The sequence below is a fragment of the Topomyia yanbarensis genome, chromosome 2 (genome assembly GCF_030247195.1).
Source record: "Topomyia yanbarensis strain Yona2022 chromosome 2, ASM3024719v1, whole genome shotgun sequence".
Taxonomy (NCBI): Eukaryota; Metazoa; Arthropoda; class Insecta; order Diptera; family Culicidae; genus Topomyia; species Topomyia yanbarensis.
This window is the reverse complement of record NC_080671.1, coordinates 414,411,746-414,430,800: the sequence shown is the minus strand read 5'-3', so window position 1 is coordinate 414,430,800 and position 19,055 is coordinate 414,411,746. Positions and strand designations below refer to the sequence as shown.

General features: G+C 40.4%; 2 protein-coding genes across 3 annotated transcripts in view; one reads left to right on the top strand and one right to left on the bottom strand.

The window, feature by feature from the left end:
* The window catches only part of LOC131685117 (hemicentin-1-like), a 574,669-nt gene that overhangs the window by 454,833 nt on the left and 100,781 nt on the right, over positions 1–19,055 (bottom strand). The window contains exon 1 of one of the 2 annotated variants that reach the window (XM_058968578.1): positions 13,109–13,185. The exons of the other annotated variant lie outside the window; for it this stretch is intronic. The gene's annotated coding sequence lies outside the window, so the exon portion shown is untranslated. Of the gene's footprint in view, positions 1–13,108; positions 13,186–19,055 lie in introns of those variants that run through there. 2 annotated transcript variants of the gene reach the window in all.
* Positions 13,520–18,061, top strand: LOC131680901 (proteoglycan 4). The gene is made up of 3 exons (XM_058961618.1): positions 13,520–13,679; positions 13,770–14,061; positions 14,116–18,061. Exons 1-3 carry the CDS (start codon positions 13,635–13,637, stop codon positions 17,805–17,807), a joined length of 4,029 nt encoding a protein of 1,342 aa, XP_058817601.1. The 5' UTR covers positions 13,520–13,634; the 3' UTR covers positions 17,808–18,061.

The following is a 19,055-nucleotide window of genomic DNA, read 5'->3' as shown; positions in this document are numbered from 1 at the left end:
AACGAACAAACATTATGTTTCGGAGCTTATGAAAATTTGCGTTTTGGACGTACTCAACGATAAATTATTTGTTCCGGTAAGTCGTCACAGTACATGGTAAATTCTCTCTCACGTAATAGACAGTTTGCGTAGTTTTATCTTTGATGGCATTAAGAATATACTCATTGAACTTAATAATATGGGAGAAAACCATCGTAGTAGTTGCCTTATTGGTATATTCGTTGAATGAATAATGTAATTTATCATTGTTCATTTCATGAGCTGTTCTTCAAGGCAAGTAATTTCTTCTTGGGCAAATCTAACATTCCACGTATTTAGTTCAAATCTGTGGTAATGACCGTACAGACGTATTACAGACGTTAATAACAACATATATCTATACTTGGAAACGTTAAAATCGAACACATAAGAACTTTAGTTAAATTTGTGGTAACATCTGTCGATTAGATTATTTTGACCACGCAGAGGTATAGTTTGTTTGGAGAAGTTGTTATTCTTATGATTGCGCATCCACAAGAGTATACCTTTCAATGATTAATTCACCTATAAGTGATATACGAAATTTATTTTCCGAATTAATTGAGATAGAGACTTGGTGTCTTCGACAAAGTTGTTGAAAATGTTACTACAAAAGAAATTGCTGAAGATACTATATATCTAGCTTCAATAGTTTACGAGTTATGGAACATATTATATGGAAGACCCCTTAAAATTAGTTTTTTCATGATAACTTTTTTAGAAATTCTCGTATCTTCTTAGAATCTTCCACAAAATTGTTTGCGGTATCGAAACACAGAATTTTTGCCGAACATACTTACTTCCTATCTGTTGAATTTAAAAAGATATTCCAAATTTTACGATATTTTTGGCGTAACTTCCATCTTAAATAATTCGTTAAGGAGCAAAAAGGAGCAAACAACATCATAACATACTAAAAGTACTAGCTTTTTACTTTCATATAGTGGCCCGATTGTTAGTCGACGCGATTCTCCCCGAGTGTTATGATCAATACAACATGCCATCGCAGTGGTATAAAATGAAATATTCAGGCGCACTGCGATAAACAGCTTCATGTTTTTATGGTAAATTGCATAGAACACGTTCGTCTATAACATGCAATGCATATGATTTGCCTTTCAAAAATCAAAGTGTAGTTTTGGATGTGTTTAATAAAGTCGATATTTTCATTATAAATTAGATAAATAATTTATTTTTAATAATCATTTTCTCCGTCATCTTCAAAGCTTTCTTCTTCCGCTAGAAGAGCTTTGGCGTCTTCTAAAAATCATTTTATACCTACTTAGCCATCACCGAGCTTCAGTCACGACAGGATCCACATTGTGAACAGGTGACGTTAATCAAGCTGCATTATAAATATCACGACAGACTTTAACAAACCTTCTGGTGGGATCTCCATCATTTTTTCAATCTTAGCAGTATCCACATTGTTTAAATTTTACGTGACACACTTCTCGAACGCACGATATGCTACGTTTCGTACTTTGATCTTGATTGTGGTCAAAGTTCCTTTTTCCTTTTTTTTTTGGACATCTATAAATATGTTATGCAATTTTCCATGAAAAGATGAAGCTACTTATCGCAGTGCGCTTGAATATTTCATTTTAAACCACTGCGATGGGATATTGTTTTGAACATAACACTCGGGGAGACTCGCGTCGACTAACAATCGGGCTACTATATAAAAGTAAAAAGCTAGTACTTTCAGTATGTTATGATGTAATTTGCTCCTTTTGACATTAAAAATGTCTTACTCCACTATCTGGGGCTAGGTGTCATTCTAAAATCTAAACTATCTCCCATGTAACGAAACTATGTAAGGTTTGCACGCTTATAACTCCGATATTACTAGATGGATTTTAATCATTCATACACCAACCGATTCAGAAACACCTAACTTAAATATTGGTAATAATTTAATATCTCCCCAATACAAGCAGACTTTTGGAAATTGGTAAAATTAAAAAGTTCACGAAAAACGGGAAAATTACCATTCGTGAGGCAGATTTCTCAGACACAGCCGTCAAGAGAGGGCAGCTTAGTTGCTCAATGAAACACGAAAAGTCATAAATAGAAGCAACGCATGTCCGTTTAAATCAGTTGTTGCTCTTATCCCATAGGAGCAACATCGTCTCCGGGCGATGCAATAAGCGCTATCGATTTTCGGTAACGTTGGCATTCGCACACACTCGCACCTAAGTGACTAAACCATATACGGTTAGTTTATAAATAGAGGTGACGCGTACCCGTTTGAATCAGTTTTTGTTCTTATGTCGAACGGGTAAGATCATGGCTGCAGCGTCTGGGCACTACACTAAGCGGTAGACGCTATGCATTTTCGGCAGCGGTGGCCGTGTGCGGATTTTTCGGGTACCAGCACGGTGTCACAGAATGATTTGCAAAGTGGGTGGGTGGGGTGGTTTGGATTTAATTCAATACGGTGTGTGCTGCTTAAGAGTGTTGCGTTTGAAAAAAATATATTTATTTTTATGCATGCGTGTGCGTTGTAACTTGTTAATCCATGTTTACGGCGCTTTGTAGCTGCGTAGGGTAAAGAGCCTATTGGTTTTCATGTTTCATATTTCGGTTATATGTTTTTTATGTGTAAGGCATCTGACAACGTGCTTCTGTAGTTATTGCACTGTTCAGCAGCGTAGTATTTTATATAGGAGAGCACACTCAGGTTTTATTACGCGGATTTTGAAATTTACGCGGTTTTCAATAACGCGTTTTTTTTTAAATTTACGCGGTTTTCATTTACACGGCCTGTATCCCCTGCGTGAAAAATCTGAGTGTAATTGCATCGGAGACAATCACATTCCCAGCAGAACTTTTTGTTTTCTAATTTCAAATACTTTTGTTTCGTACTGCACACAACGGAAAATTTTAAAACAGAACTTACCCAGCAGCAGTTTAAGCGGGTATTCTTTTACGATTCAAATTCAAGCCATGTCTTAAGCGTTACTGGACTTAAAATTGTTTTCCCAGTTTATCCAGTCAGAACATCTGTCCTACCCTATGTATTTAAAACACAGTTCTAATTGCGTTTTAATGTATACAACAAATAGAACGGTTGGGTATACTAATTTAAATTTTAAAATAAATCTGTTTTAAATTATGAAACAAACCGCTGTACTGAAGATATAATTATGTCAGTCCTATTACCACATAAAACACCTATATAACATAAAACGCTGCAGAATTGGTTTAATAATACAATGTTTACACTACAGAGTTATAACACGTTTTAATAATTAGCAACAAGAAAAATGTCACCAAGATAGCATAAAAACCCGTTTTAACTGGTAGTGCGAACGTTGTATAACAATGATGTAATTTATCAAATATTTTAATTGGTTCGATCCACTTATCGATCAAGAAATACTTAACCTTAAGATTGTTTACTTAAGTTCATTAGTACATTATTGAAAATTTAAATGGAAAATGAAATTTCATATTTCATGGAGAATCTGTATATTTCCGTTGGCGGGCGTGGGCTTCCTCATCACTGCTCTCAATATGGAACTTTTCTTTTGAATATATTTTCTGGACAGACCGGCCTATTTTTACTAGATGGATCAGCCAAATAATGCCAATCACCTAGTGAGATACTTGAATAAATAATAGATTACCGTTAAAAGACCTTCAATAAATTATGTATTGATGGGGAGGGTATATAGCAAATTGTGACATATGAAAACAGGCGAGTGAACAAGAACGTGAGTCGATATGTGTGATAGATAAAATTCATTTGCACGCTCTTGAAAAAAGCTACATTTTTAATGTCACCGTGGTCGTGTCCTGTACACAACCCTTTAATTTTTGCTCCTTAACGAGTTATTTAAGGTGGAAGTTGCCCCAAAAATATCGTAAAATTTGGAATATCTTTTTAAATTCAACAGATAGGAATTAACTATGTTCGGCAAAAATATGTGTTTCAAAACCGCAAACAACTTTGTGAAATATTTTAAGAACATAGGAGAATGTCTAAAGAAGTTATCATGAAAAAACTAATTTTAAGGGGTCTTCCATATAATATGTTCCATAACTCGTAAACTATTGAAGCTAGATATATGGCATGTTCAGCAATTTCTTTTGTAGTAACATTTTCAACAACTTTGTCGAAGACACCAAGTCTCTATCTCAATTAATTCGGAAAATAAATTTCGTATATCACTTATAGGTGAATTAATTACTGAACGGCATACTCTTGTGGATGCGCAATCATAAGAACAACAACTTCTCCGAACAAACTATACTTCTAAAGTTAACAGTTTAGACGCTATTAATTTTGAGCACGAAAACGACGTTTTAAAACACTGTGGGGCGGTGGTCAGCTATTTTTGTCCGCGTCCCTTATCACTTATTTTTATAAAGTGATTCATCAGCGGTGCTTTCTTTGAAAATGATCCACCTTGATTATACAAATATTTTTTTTTTCCTATCTTCTTTTAATGCAAATAATTAAGCAGTCTTCATTTCGCTATATTCTGAATTGCATATATTTTGTCGTAAGCAATTTTAAATGTTCTTTTATTTAATGGCATTGTAAGGGAACACGTATCCGACGGTTGATGCCAATCTTTAGACTGAGCAAACTAATTTCTTTGTTTATTTAGTGTTTATTTGGCCAACTAGGAAACTAATCCTTTGGGTATTTAATGCGCGTGGGGAGTACGCATGGTCTTGTCTGAGTGAGTGATGACTTTTGAATTATATATGAGGGTTTAGAATTCACAATTTTCAAGAACAATTTAAAACCAATTACCAATTTGCGGCAATCTATTCAGCACGAGGAACAAATGTTTTATTGTCATATTTAATGGTTTACTTTTAGTCCATTAAATCGTGAATCAATTATATTGAGCTAAGAATAAGTACTTACTATTTGGAGATAGGGGGAGTTAGATTCGTGCATGATATTAATATCGTTTAGTAAAGCAGTATCGATATTTTTTCTGCTTCGCGTCTTCATTGTAATATCGCAACGTTTACCCGAACGAGGTGGAAAATTTAAAGTTACGGGATCTCAATAATCTTGTGATAATACCTATAAAGGACCATTTATTAATTCTTCCGCGCTATGACAAATTGTGACATAAATGGGATGGGGAGCACGCAATGCGCTTTGGCGCATTCGGCCCTTTTGCGCACGATTGTGCCATGTATATATAAGAAATTCCATAGAACACTTTGTAATGTGCTCCTACAAAAAAGGGAAAAACTAAAATCATTCGTTTCGTATTAGAGCAAGGAGATAAAGAACGTGGTAATATGAGAGAGAGAGAGCGAGAGTTTGCTAGTATTAGGCAATCTTTGCGTAACATAATTTATGAATAGTCCACAATACCAATCTCTTAAAACGCATGCCTTAAAACTCGTTGCTTATGGTCCATTTTATATTGTCGACAACACTCCCGACAGCCGGCTGTCTGGAGTTCAAGTTGTTTTCAATGAAACAAACTCTCGATAAACGGTTACCCAGAGTTTAACCGCCTTAACATCTAGAACATTTACGTATCCTACAGTCAGTAAACTCAAATATATTCTCAGTCGCATCGCTTGCTTGAGGCGAATCCTGACTAAAAACCCACCCGCTATCCATTCCGTGGTACTTATGGGAGTGTCACTGAGTCGGGGCCTTCCGTTAAGTAAGTACCACATCAACATTTCCTTTCTCATATCCCAAGTTACGGTAAAGATGGTCGAGGCCCGCAATGGTGGTTCTCAGGTGAAATTCTCGCCTGGACTGGATCAATTGTTATTCCCAAACAACGCTCCTCAAGTAGTCTGGCTGGAAATGAGAGTCATCAGTCTGCAATCTACGAAATATACCGTGCTTACGCAACGCAACGCATAACATGGTGGATTTTTGAAGGGCACAGAAGGCACAGATAAACTTATGCTGGACAGAAGAAATGGGCTATCGATGTTGCCTGACAGTAAGTCGAATACTAACATTCTCTGCCAAAAAATGCGACGGGACTCCAAAGTCTTCAGATCAAGCAACATACATTTGTCTGTGTATGACAGTAATCTAAAGGGATTGTTCCATGGAAGTGTCCTGAGGGCTATCCGCACGAAACATGATTTGTGCAAGCTTCACTCAATCACTTTGAACGGCATGATATGGCGACCATACTTGTAGGGGAATTGTGGGGAAAACCGACACCCTACAACTTTCCCTAGAAATCAAATTTTTATTCATTTCATAGTGACACTTTATTATTAGTATGATTATGTTGAACATTTAAAGACAAATTGGATTTACGTTAGTACGCCGAATGTCATAAAATTGAACAAAACATACGACAGCAGCTTTTCATACTCGTCTGGATGTAAAATTTTGTTGGTTGATTTTAAGGTTTTAACCGAACAAAAGTTTTTCAAATTACCACATTTTTCAGTACTTATTATTATCGGCCTTTCGTATGATCAACTGAGTGCATTAGAGACGAGTTTGAGAAATTCAATATTTTTAATCGCTTTTTTAAAAAAAAATGTGCGCTGTTGGGGTAAAACCGACACTCTGTGAAGATGGTTGTGTTTACATGCTGTTCATTACAAAAGGCTGGGAATCTTTGTGACACTTCAATTACACGATTAGCACACTATAGTATTAGCAGAAACACACAGAAATACTTTTATTGTGTTTATTTTTTATAAGTTTCTTTAAAAATCAAAAATTGGTGTTTTTGCTTATCAGATTCTATCGAAGCTTTTGCGATTTCTGCAAAAAGCTCCTCCGAAGTTCTAGTGTTCTCTTGGTTTGTCATGGATGTACTTTATCACAATGAGACAATGATCTTTTGTATAACCTGGTAAATCGTTGATGATCAGAATTCGAAAAATGAAGGCTGGAAAAGGTAGTTTTACTAAGAAGTGTGCATCACTTTTAAGTGAATGAATCAGATTAGCAGGATGTAGAACACTTGCAAATCTTCTCTTATGAAATAAAATGACACTGAAGGTTGCAATGATGTGCATAAGGATTATTTGGAAATACCCTTATCAAGAAATAATCCTATAGCATAAAATACTCATGTTTATAGCACTACGCCTTCGAACTCTCTTCTCCTCACTACATAATGAAGCTACGAAAAGTACATATTTGTATCTCACATACTCACACTTTATTACTCAGGCATACATCACATTTTTAAAAAAATACAAACATTTTAATAAAGTGGAGAGAAAATAAGTTAAAGGGGTCGTCGATCTTACGCCTATTGGGTGTTTGTTTTACCCACAGTGTCTACAAAAAGTCATTTTGTTTTCCAATTCAATTGCAGCCGATGGGAAGGTTGTACTCAGTCATTCTGGCTTTGGTAAAAGAAGTTATTAAACGTTTAACGAAGTGATGGCTGAGTCAGTTTTGCATGGGGTCTAGCAGTGCATGGTTGTGTATCAATCAGGGATGCCAACGGTACCGATAAACTACATTTTTTCGGTATATTTACATTTGCACAAACCGTACAGCCCGCTACAGCGACGCATCACTACAGCTCTTGCCAAAACGGTAGCCAAACCGAGTACATTTTCCCGTACAGCAGTAGAATACATTTTTGTTTTGCTGGTGTACTCCGACTGCTCGGTGAGAGTGTGGCGTAGTAAAGTTTGTTCTCTCGCTTTGTACATTTTTCTCTGCATAGTCAAAGGGAGAGGCCCACACGCGAAAGCGTTGATGCCGGCCGTGGCGTAAATGAGCCGCATTCATTGTCGTCATTTTTGAATAAAAATATTAAAAAGATTGAAAATATTAAAAAAAAACGTAAAATAAGGAAAGAGAAGCTGTACCGCTCGCGTCTGGTGGCTGTATTGGGGACAGTAGTTTTTTGTCATGTTACTGCTTTGCACACAGGCAGCCGTACAGCGCTGGGCGTCCTGCACTAGCGAACGACAGCAGCATCGAGAGAGAAATGAGAATGTAGGCAGAAAAATTACAGCCGCAGAAAAGGTAGGCATTTTGCATCCTTGGTATCAGTACTCGATTCCCACAAAATATACATTTTTGTAAATCATGCTGTTTGAACTTGAAATCAAATCAAATTGAAATAGATCCGTCAGGCGGCGCTAGTGAGCATGTTTTATTTTTCAAATTCTATATCTAAAGATCATGATAATTCAGAAGTGAAGTCTGCGGCAATATTCATCAGTGGATCGAATGCTGCTCGAAGGCGAATTGATACTCCGTCACTAGGCGGCGCTGGGGAGAATACTATTTTTAGTACTTGTTGGGAGATGTTTTATCACGAAAATTTAATAATTTAGGAAATGATGTTTTTTGTAAAGTTTCTGAGAACGACAAGGGCTGTTTGATAACGTAATGATTAAATTGGATATCACCCGCTAAGCGGCGCTAGTGAGCATAAATCTTTTTTTTAAGTATCTCCAAATAATGGCAATTTAGAAGCGTGATGTCTTCTGCGAAGTTGCTCATGATGTCAAGGACTGCCAGATGGTAACAGATTACAGATTAGTATTGGATACTCTCACCATGCAGCGCTAGTGAGCGTACAAGCTTTCAATAGTTGGTAGATTGTAATATATCCTAAAAAATTGATAATTTAGAAAGCTGTTTTTAACAAAATTCATGAGGAGGTGTAGGGCTACCGCTTGTGTGCTACTAAAAAAATTAATATTCAAAATGAAAAATTTTTCATCAATATGCCAATGAGTCTTATTTTGAAAGACATTATCTTGGCAGATGAAAACCAATTGTTTTGGACATGTTCGATGCATAGGGAGGTCCACCACTGCGTCAATATAAAAAAAAATTTCATCAATTTGGAAACGAATTTTATATTGCAAGGCAAGTTTTTGGCAGTTGACAGTTTTGGACATTTTCAATGCAATTGGGTATCCGTCGATAAATATTGCCGAAGAAACTACACTTCTAAATTATTCTAAATTAGAATTTGAAAAATATTACATGCTCACTAGCACCGCCTAGCGGATATATTCCAATATGATTTGTTTATATTTGCGTACTTGACCTCCTCTTGAACTTTACCGAAAACAACATCGTTTGCCAAGTTATTAGACTTTTGAGACGTATCATATTCTATAATGTGCTGAAGGGTGGTACGCTCACTAACGCCACATAGTGAGAGTGTCCCAAACTAATCTGTCATCATCTCGTAGTGTTTGATTTCTCGAGCAACTTCACTGAAGACCTCTAAATATTCTCGTTATTGAGATAAAGTATAACTTTGAGATTATTTGAACATTTGCCTTCACACTAGCGCCGCCTGGTGGGACAATTCCGAGTTATTACTTCCATCATCTAGAAGCTGTTGACTTTATGGACAAATCTGCCTAAGACACCACCTTTCAAAATAATCAGAATAAATAATAAATTTCGATATATTTTATGTTAAATGAGTATAACGATAGTCACATTCACGATGAGAGGTTCGATTATTAACTCTGTTTTAAAGCACCCCAATTCTCAACTAATTGGATATCCAATTACTATAAATTGTAGGTCTAAGTAAGTACAACAACTTTGCCAAAAAAGGTATTGCGCTAAATGTTAAAGCAGACGCATTATTCGGCCACAGTCCTAATTAGTCAAAATTCCATAAGCTATGGGATTCCTATTAAGCGGGTACCGCGTAGTAGGAGACCCGACTGTATCCCGACTCCTACTAGCAGAATACAAAGTATTGGTCCGCAAGCTTTCAAACCTGTTTCTATTGACCCTACCAATTCTAGTTTTCCGATCTGTATATTTAACATACTTGCTCTTATTTCAGCACTATGGCTCTAAATTTTTATAATGTTCCCTACTTAGTCATCGCAAGCAAATTGAATTGCATCAATAGAAAAAAGAGACATAGATATAGGTCAACTAACTTACAAGTTACTTAGTTTACCAAATACTAATTTCTGAACTTTGCATCGGAGCAATCTTTGACTTAATGTAACAAGCATTAAGAGGAGTGCCTGATGTAAAGTGCTCAAACCGGTTATATTCTATTACGATTTTGAAGGCAAGGCAACAATGGATCTTTTGTGTAATGTTAAGATTTATTTATACATTCTGAATGTACGAATCATCGCGCACAAAAAAAAATATTTTCAGTCACGCAGAGCCTCACATACGAACATTCCAAGAGTAGACGTCCAACTATTTCCACGTCGAGGAGCGCGGTGGCGAACACGATAACTATTAACAAAATTATCTGACACAGGATATGAAATAAGATTTGTAAAGCTTCAAAAAAACCGAAAAATCTCATATTTTACTGTAAAATTCTCTCACTTTCTACAAGATATTAGGGAGATTTTTTTTGTATTCGGTTTTCTGCGGTTCATTGACAGGCTACACATATTGTGCATTCTCATAAAAAAATAAAGTCAATTCGTTAATCAGTTTTTGAGTTATCGTGTTCGGCAATTTAAAAAATACGGTTTCGAGAAAAAAAGCTATTAAAGTTTCCGATAGATTGAAATCTTCGTGTGTTACAGAAAATACGCACGAGGAATGCACTGCCCATGATCGCAAATCAGTCCCATAAAGATAGGAAATCCCATATAAAATGGGACAAATATGCGATCATGGGCAGTGCATGGATGTTTAAAACAAAAGAAGCTCAGCGTATCCACCGAGATAACGGGATTCAATACTAACAATTAAGCGAATAAAAAATAAGTCGATTTTTTACCCACTACACCAAACTCCCTCCTTAAGAGCTGTCGAACAATGGCGTCAACCAGTTATTGGTATTGGTTATTTTAAACAAAACCTTAATCGTTCTTTTCTCGAAAAAGAGAATAAACAGAGAGCTTCCCATCCAATTCTTTGACTCCGAGTTACTATGTGCGGATCAAGTCAAGTACGTTGGAGTTATATTGGATACCAATTATTGAATTGGTCTGCTCACATTCAGTCAGGGATGCCAGGTGCACAGATTAATCTGTGCTTCACAAATTTTCAATATGCTGCACTGATTTCAAAAACTGCACAAATTTCCAGTTTTCTGCTTTAATACACAGATTTCCACAGTTTTTTGTACAATGCACAGATTAGCACAAATTTTCTCCATTTTTGACCTTGCGCTTAATTTTTGCCTCGCGCAAAAATCAAAAAAAAGATCGCCACATTTTGTTTAGGGACAAATTTGTAAGTTTCACAGATTAACACAGATGCACAGATTTTTAAATGGGCCACGCACAGATTTTTCAAAATATCACCTGGCATCCCTGCATTGAGTTCAGGATCCAGAAAGCGTGTATTGCCTTCGGGAAGTGTAGACGAACTTTTGGAAAGTTCTGGAGTCTCGAACCTATACGTCCAATACTGTCATACGGAGTGCCAGGTGTTGAGTCATATGGGAGAGCTGATGATGGCTATATAGAGAGGCAACAACCTGTTACACTGACTCTGATGGAAAGATGTACTGATGCTGGTATCTACTATCGTGAAAAAGGATTGGAACAATTTTACTCGCTAGGCGGATACTGTACTGTATTCCAAACAGAAATCTAAGCTATTATGTGCGGGGTATAATCAGCCCTTCAACAGAGCTTGTCCGGCAAAGTTATAAACTTCTACTCGGACAGTCAGACTGAAATTAAGGCTCCAAAAAAGCTCAGACAAATCACGGTACAAGCTAGTGATCGCGTGCCGAAACCAAATCGAAGAACTAAGCAGTGTCAACACTATCTACCTTATCTGGGTGCCCGGACATTTCGTTATTACTGCCAATGAATGGATTGACGAATTGACCAGGGCAAGTGCAGTGATTGACTTCTTTGGTCCTGAGCTGTCCCTGCCAATTTCGTCAAATTGAATAGGAGAAAAAATCCGGTCATGGCCATGGGATTCGTCCAAGCACCGCAATTATTAAAAAAAATCTACAAACGTGTCGTTTAACAAAAATGTTTCTAGTACAATAGTGCGCAGTGATATCGAAAAATCTACTACATGTTTCGAAACCCCACTGCGACATGCTGACCAGTGTTTTTACCGGCCACTGAAAACTCACAAACACTGTCGCATGGCAATTATTGAGCGCACTGACCCATTCTCAAGTGATCTATGTGAATCTGACTGCGGAACCTCATATCATCTGAAAAGCAACTGCCCAACAGGAGCGCATTTGCGTCTTTTCTATCGTTACCCCTTAAATCCTTGCTGTTATACTTTTAGCAATTGCGAAGAATAATTTTGTATTCCTATTCATTCGTGTTGTTCTCTGGTTGTTGGTTTTGGAGTACTGGACAGAATCGTTTCTAAATGGGCATAGGTTGAACAACCGGTAATGCTTTAGCAGATGATATTGAAATGCGTGTGGATGGATTATGTTGGTAATCGATTGGTTTTAGCAGCACCTGCGCAGAACTTTCTGAGATCTGCTTTCGTTTACAATTCTGACAAATCGGGATCGGCTCTTGATACGTACGTAGCGTAGTCTGAGCAATGACAGAGGTGCACTCGTGGGATCAGGGAGGAAGGCTATTAGTCGGGCCGCCACATTCTCGCACCTTTAACTCGCTTGTTGAGAATACCTGAAAAAGATTCCTTTAAGATTCAAATGAAACGGATCCCACCCCTGTTTATTGGGACATGGCTGCCATGTTACTCGAACCTGATAAAATCATTATGGAAAAAACCTGATCAATATCGTTATGGCATTCCTTGTATGATGAAACTGAAGCAAAGTAGTCGTAAAAAAGCTACGTTGACTCATATGACATATGATCATCGGAAAAAATTTGAATTTTATTTTATTAGTCTACAATTGTTTTCAACAAATATACAAAATCATAATAACCATTACGGTGATAAGATCTTAGAAAATTTATAACGCTCAATAACTCATATCACTAATTTAGATTAATTATGTGTGTTATATTTACATGCTATAACATTATATTACGTTTTAAGAAACCGATAAATGCCGTTTCGTACATACTTCTCAATATATTCGAGATACTTGACCATCGCTATTTTCCGCATTATGAATCATTTGCAATCTGTTTGTTATAGCACTGCAATCTGATAATCACATTTTGTTTCACATTATCTGTGGAATTTTGTTTTGTTCCCATGTAAATTACCGCAAAGAACTCATAAATTTACCTTCTCGCAGCTGTTTGGAGGCGCGATTTCAGAATGTTTCTACAATGGTATGAATCATCAGTAAAATTATCAATATCATCTCTCGGAAAGACCATCAAGTAATTACGAGTATTATTATTCACCTGAAATAAATAAAAAAAAAACAGATGGACACTATTAAGATAAATTAGTTTACCTAGATGATTAGCTTTTATTAGTAAGCGCAATGGAAGATTTGGATACATGACAACAGACCACACGGTCCGTTATCACGATTACACCATTCCTCGTTAGATATGGGCTTATCGCGGGCAGATGTTTTTGTTATCGCACAATTCCGACGATAGTAATACGGCACTGGAAGGGATTACTCTCTGCGGATAGTCTTCATCTCATTCATTATAAAATGGTCAAGCGCAGCCTCCAGCCAGACCATTTAACAAGACGACCCCAACGAACCAAGTGTACACCTTAGACAACGAATTGGAGCAAGCAGACAAGTCACCGATCCATAACCTTACCTCTAGCGTAAACAAATCTCTCTACCATGGGAAACCTCAGGAAGTTACTCGTGTGGCAATTTATCGTGCTGGTGAGTTTAATCGTTCGTGTGCCGCCGTGTGTTAATAAAGGTGTTGCTAATTAAAAGTGCCTGTTCTCTATTCCATTTCTGTTGCCGCAGAGTGTTACGCTACGTTCGGCGCAATCTCAAGCCATTGGCACGGACTGCGGCGGGAAGGACTATCTCTGTCTGGACGAGCGACGCTTCCAAATCTGTATTGATTTAGGCGATGGAAGGCCACAAACGGTAGACGATGTAGCCCAATCGTGCCCCACGAACTCATTCTGTAGCAATACAGGACAGTTTGAGTGTGATTCATCGGTGCCACCGACGACGACGACTACTACTACAACTACTATTACTACTACTGCTTCTACTACTGTGCCACAAGCGGAGACAATTGCCCCTCAAGGTATTCATGCAAATATGCAGCGTTAATAGTTTTTATAAAAATCGTATTGTTTAGATCCAATGCAGCCTCCCGCAGATGAGATTATTGTGGAACCTCAACCAGAATCTACAGTGGTCGCAGTAGAACCTCAGCCGGAAACTACTGTGGCTGCTGGAGAACCTCAACCGGAAACTACAGTTATTGCGGGAGAGCCCCAGCCAGAGTCTACTGTAGCTGCTGTGGAACCACAACCAGAAACTAGCGCAGTTGCTGGAGAATCTCAACCACAGACAACTGTCGTAGCTGTGGAACCCTCGCCAGAATCTACTGTTGGTGCTGGAGAACCTCAACCGGAATCTACAGTTATTGTGGGAGAAACCCAGCCAGAAGCTACAGTTGATATTAACGAACCACAACCAGAGACTAGCGTAGCTGCTGGAGACCCACAGCCACAGACTACGGTTGTTGCAACTGGACAACCTCAGCCAGAAACTACAGTGGCTACTGGAGAATCCCAACCAGAGACCACTAATGCTGCTGGAGAACTTCAACCAGAAGCTACTGTGGCAACCGGAGAAAACCAACCAGAGACTACAGTTGTTACGGGAGGAGCTCAACCAGAGACTACAATTGTTGCTGGTGAACCACAACCAGAGAGCAGCGCATCTGCCGCAGAACCTCAACCACAAACTACTGCCGTAGCTGTGGAACCTCAACCAGAAGCTACTGTCGGTGCTGGAGAACCTCTACCAGAGTCTACTGTGGCAGCTGGAGAACCTCAGCCAGAAACTACTAATGCTGCTGGAGAACTTCATCCAGACACTACAGTTGCAGGAGGAGAAGTCCTGCCAGAGACTACTGTTGCAACTGGGGATTTACAGCCAGAAACTACTGTTATTGCTGGAGAACCACAACCTGAAACTAGCATAACAGCTGGAGAACCACAGCCGGATACTACCGTTATTGTGGGAGAAACTCAGCCATCTGTCGCTGCTGGTGAATCGCAGCCAGAAACAACCGCGGCTGCTGGAGAAGCACAACCGGGAACTACTGTCGCTGCAGGACAATCACAGGCAGATACTACAATTGTTTCTGGTGAGCCTCTACCAGAGAATACTGTTGCTGCTGGTGAGCCCCAACCAGAGACATCCGTTGTCCCTGGGGAGCCTCAACCAGGGACTTCAATTGCACCTGGAGAAATTCAGCCAGAAGCTTCCGCTGCACCCGGGGAGTCTCAACCTGAGCCGTCGCTTGCCCCTGGAGATGTCCAACCAGAGCCATCAGTTGTACCTGGAGATACACAAGCTGATGTATCAGTAACACCTGAACAACCCCAGCCAGACACTTCCGTTGCTCCTGGAGAGCTCCCACTAGAAACATCAGCTGCACCCGGAGCTGCTCCTGCTCAACCAGAGAGTACTATTGCTCCTGAACCACCAGTGACACCCGTTGAACCTCAACCAGGGTCTTCAATTGCTCCTGGAGAAACCCAACCAGATGCTTCAGTTGCTCCTGAACAACCACAACCTGAGACTCCAGTTGCTCCTGGAGAAACCCAACCAGTTGTACCCGAAGAACCCCAGCCAGACACTACCATTGCTCCTGGAGAATCCCAACCTGAGAGTTCCATTGCGCCAGGTGAAACTCAACAAGATACTTCCATTGTTTCTGGAGAACCGCAACCAGAGACTTCCGTTGTACCCGGGGAGCCCCAGCCAAACACTTCCGTTGCACCCGTAGAAACTCAACCAGAATCTTCCGTTGCACCTGGACAACCCCAACCTGAGACTTCTGTTGCTCCTGGAGAACCCCAACCAGACGCTTCCGTTGCACCCACAGAAACTCAACCAGAATCTTCCGTTGCACCTGGACAACCCCAACCTGAGACTTCCGTTGCACCTGGAGAGCCCCAGCCAGACACATCCATTTCACCCATAGAAAGTCAACCAGAATCTTCCGTTGCACCTGGACAACCTCAACCTGAAACTTCCGTTGCACCCGGGGAGCCCCAGCCGGACACTTCCGTTGCACCCGCAGAAACTCAGCCAGAATCTTCCGTTGCACCTGGTCAACCCCAACCTGAAACTTCCGTTGCACCCGGGGAGCCCCAGCCGGACACTTCCGTTGCACCCGCAGAAACTCAGCCAGAATCTTCCGTTGCACCTGGTCAACCCCAACCTGAAGCTTCCGTTGCACCCGGAGAGCCCCAGCCGGACACTTCCGTTGCACCCGCAGAAACTCAGCCAGAATCTTCCGTTGCACCTGGTCAACCCCAACCTGAAACTTCCGTTGCACCCGGGGAACCCCAGCCGGACACTTCCGTTGCACCCGCAGAAACTCAACCAGAATCTTCCGTTGCACCTAGTCAACCCCAACTCGAGACTTCCGTTACTCCAGGAGCACCCCAGTCAGAGAATTCAGTTGCACCTGGAGAAACCCAGCCAGTTGGACCTGGAGAGAATCAGCCAGAGATTTCAGTTGTACCGGAAGAGCCTCAACCCGCTACATCAGCAGCACCTGGGGAAATCCAGCCAGACACTTCCGTTGCACCTGGAGAAAATCAATCAGAAAGTTCCGCTGCTCCTGGACAGACCCAACCAGAGACCTCAATTGCACCAGGAGAAACCCAACCTGATTCTTCAGTATTACCTGGACAATCTCAAACAGAAACATCCATTGCTCCTGGCAATTCTCAAACAGGTACTTCCACTGCACCTGGACAACCCCAACCGGAAACTTCCGTGGCTCCTGCAGAAACTCAGCCAGAACTAGAGACTTCTGTTGCTCCAGGAGGAAATCTGCCGGATTCTTCTGGTGCTCCTGGTGAAGCTCAGCCAGACACTTCAGTTGCTCCTGGACGACCCCAACCAGATACTTCAGCCGCTCCTGGAAATTTTCAACCAGGAAGCTCAATTGCACCTGGACAACCTGAACCAGGAACTTCCGCAGCACCAGGAGAAACCTTGCCGGACTCTTCCGTTGCTCCTGGAGAACCTCATCCAGGAACATCCGGAGCTCCTGAACAACCTCAACCAGAAACTTCCGCAGCTCCAGGACAACCCCAACCCGAAACATCCGCTGCTCCTGGACAACCTAACCCCACTGAAGGCTCCAACGAATTAACAACACCAAGCACTCCGACATCAACAACCGCACGACCCTTCGTCTGCCAGCAATCCGGAATTTTCTCGCATCCATCCAACTGCCACAAGTACTACCGTTGCATTCTGCTACCATTCGGTCTGTATGAACTGGAACAAACCTGTCCCCTTGGATGGGCCTACAATCCATCGCTACAACGTTGCACAGCCGACCAGAGTCCATGTTTTGCCGGACAATTCACCTGCACTTCTCCTGGCCGGTTCGCGGATCCCCAGGATAATACTAAATACTTCTGGTGTGTATGGAACATTCTTGGCGGCTACCGGCAGTACAAACTCGATTGCCCCAACGGTCAGGTGTTTGATGCATATCGCAGACGCTGCTTGACCCCTACCGTTGACTCCACCAGTGAAGAGGACTCCAACCCCGAGGTTTCCGATTCAAATGATTCCCAGGAGGACTCCGTAGAGGTTAAACAAAAGATTAAATTCGAGTGCACCGAAGAAGGAACGTTCCCGGATCCGGAAAATTGCGCCCGGTACTTTATCTGTACGCTGAAGAAGAAGGACAAGTACAAGAAGAATAAACTAAAGTGTCCCAAGGGTCAGCAGTTCGATTCGTCGCTGGCAGTTTGTACCGACGATGAGGATGTTATTTGTGGCTAATGTGTTGAGTCAATAACATCATTTGCTTTCCGGTCGCAGGTGAAGGTCGATGTTGAACTTTAGTGAAATTTGCTACTGACTTAGGTCACGGAAGTTGTTACACATAAACTGTTTAAAAAGTCCAGTCCAGTAAGAAGCCAATTAGAATGTTGTGGCATGGCATGGCAAGCATTTTAATATCCCGTTAATAAACTAAGTTTGTAACTCACTCTACGAAATTACCAGAATAAAAGAATACAATAACTCGGCCTTCACTTTGATGTTCCAACTTTATCCGAATGCATAAATAATATTAATCTAGGCAACAGGATGTCCTTACATGGCCAATACTACAAACTTCCTACCGCCCATCCACCCTCAACTTAATTTTCCAGAATTCCACTGAAAATTAAACTCATCAAACAATATTGAATTACACGGGCACACGTCGAAATCCTCTTGTCAAACAAAAAACCTGCCGGTCAGGTTCAACGACGGGTTCGGCGAAACGTTAAACAAACCGTGCTGTCACAGTCCCGCGGGTACGGAAAGCTCACTGTGGCCATCGGAAGCGCGTACCATAGGAGAGCAAACTGGCGCCGGTATTTGCAATCGGATATTTCCGTCGGTAGGCATCATACTTCGCCGGGATGATGGAAATAACAAAAAAAATCCCTCTCGTAAACAACACCACACTGGTTATTGACGATCAAATTCGCACCTCGGTTTTTATGCTATTTTGCTGAGGTGGAAATTTAATTTATTTGAGATATGGGGGGGCGAACCCTTGGCTGACCTGGTAGTAATCGACACTGGTAAACTATGAGGAAAAGTTACGTAATCGATTTAAATATTATTTGAGCACACGATGTATCTTTGAAATACATAGGTATACTAAGCAATTGACTGAAGTTCCTTGAATCATTATCGACGACAAGATAGGTTTGTAGGGCAAAAGCGGTGGCTGAGGTCAAAATATTAATCTGACCCATATATCTCCGACGTAAAAATAAAATTTATATTTTTTCCACGAAAACCGGGATACACAGATTTACTTCCCTGCCAAAAAATGTGACCAGAGATTTTTCAAACAGCTGGAATTGAACCCAAACCCACTGGGGTAAGAAACAGTCACGCTTAGCACTTAACCACCGGTACCGTCTTCATAATACATATGAGTAACCTATAAAAACGAGCGAGAGAGTTATAGCGGTTTTGGGTACACGCGTGTCCCTTTGTTCGGCCTTAAAAGAGACCGAACAACCGTTT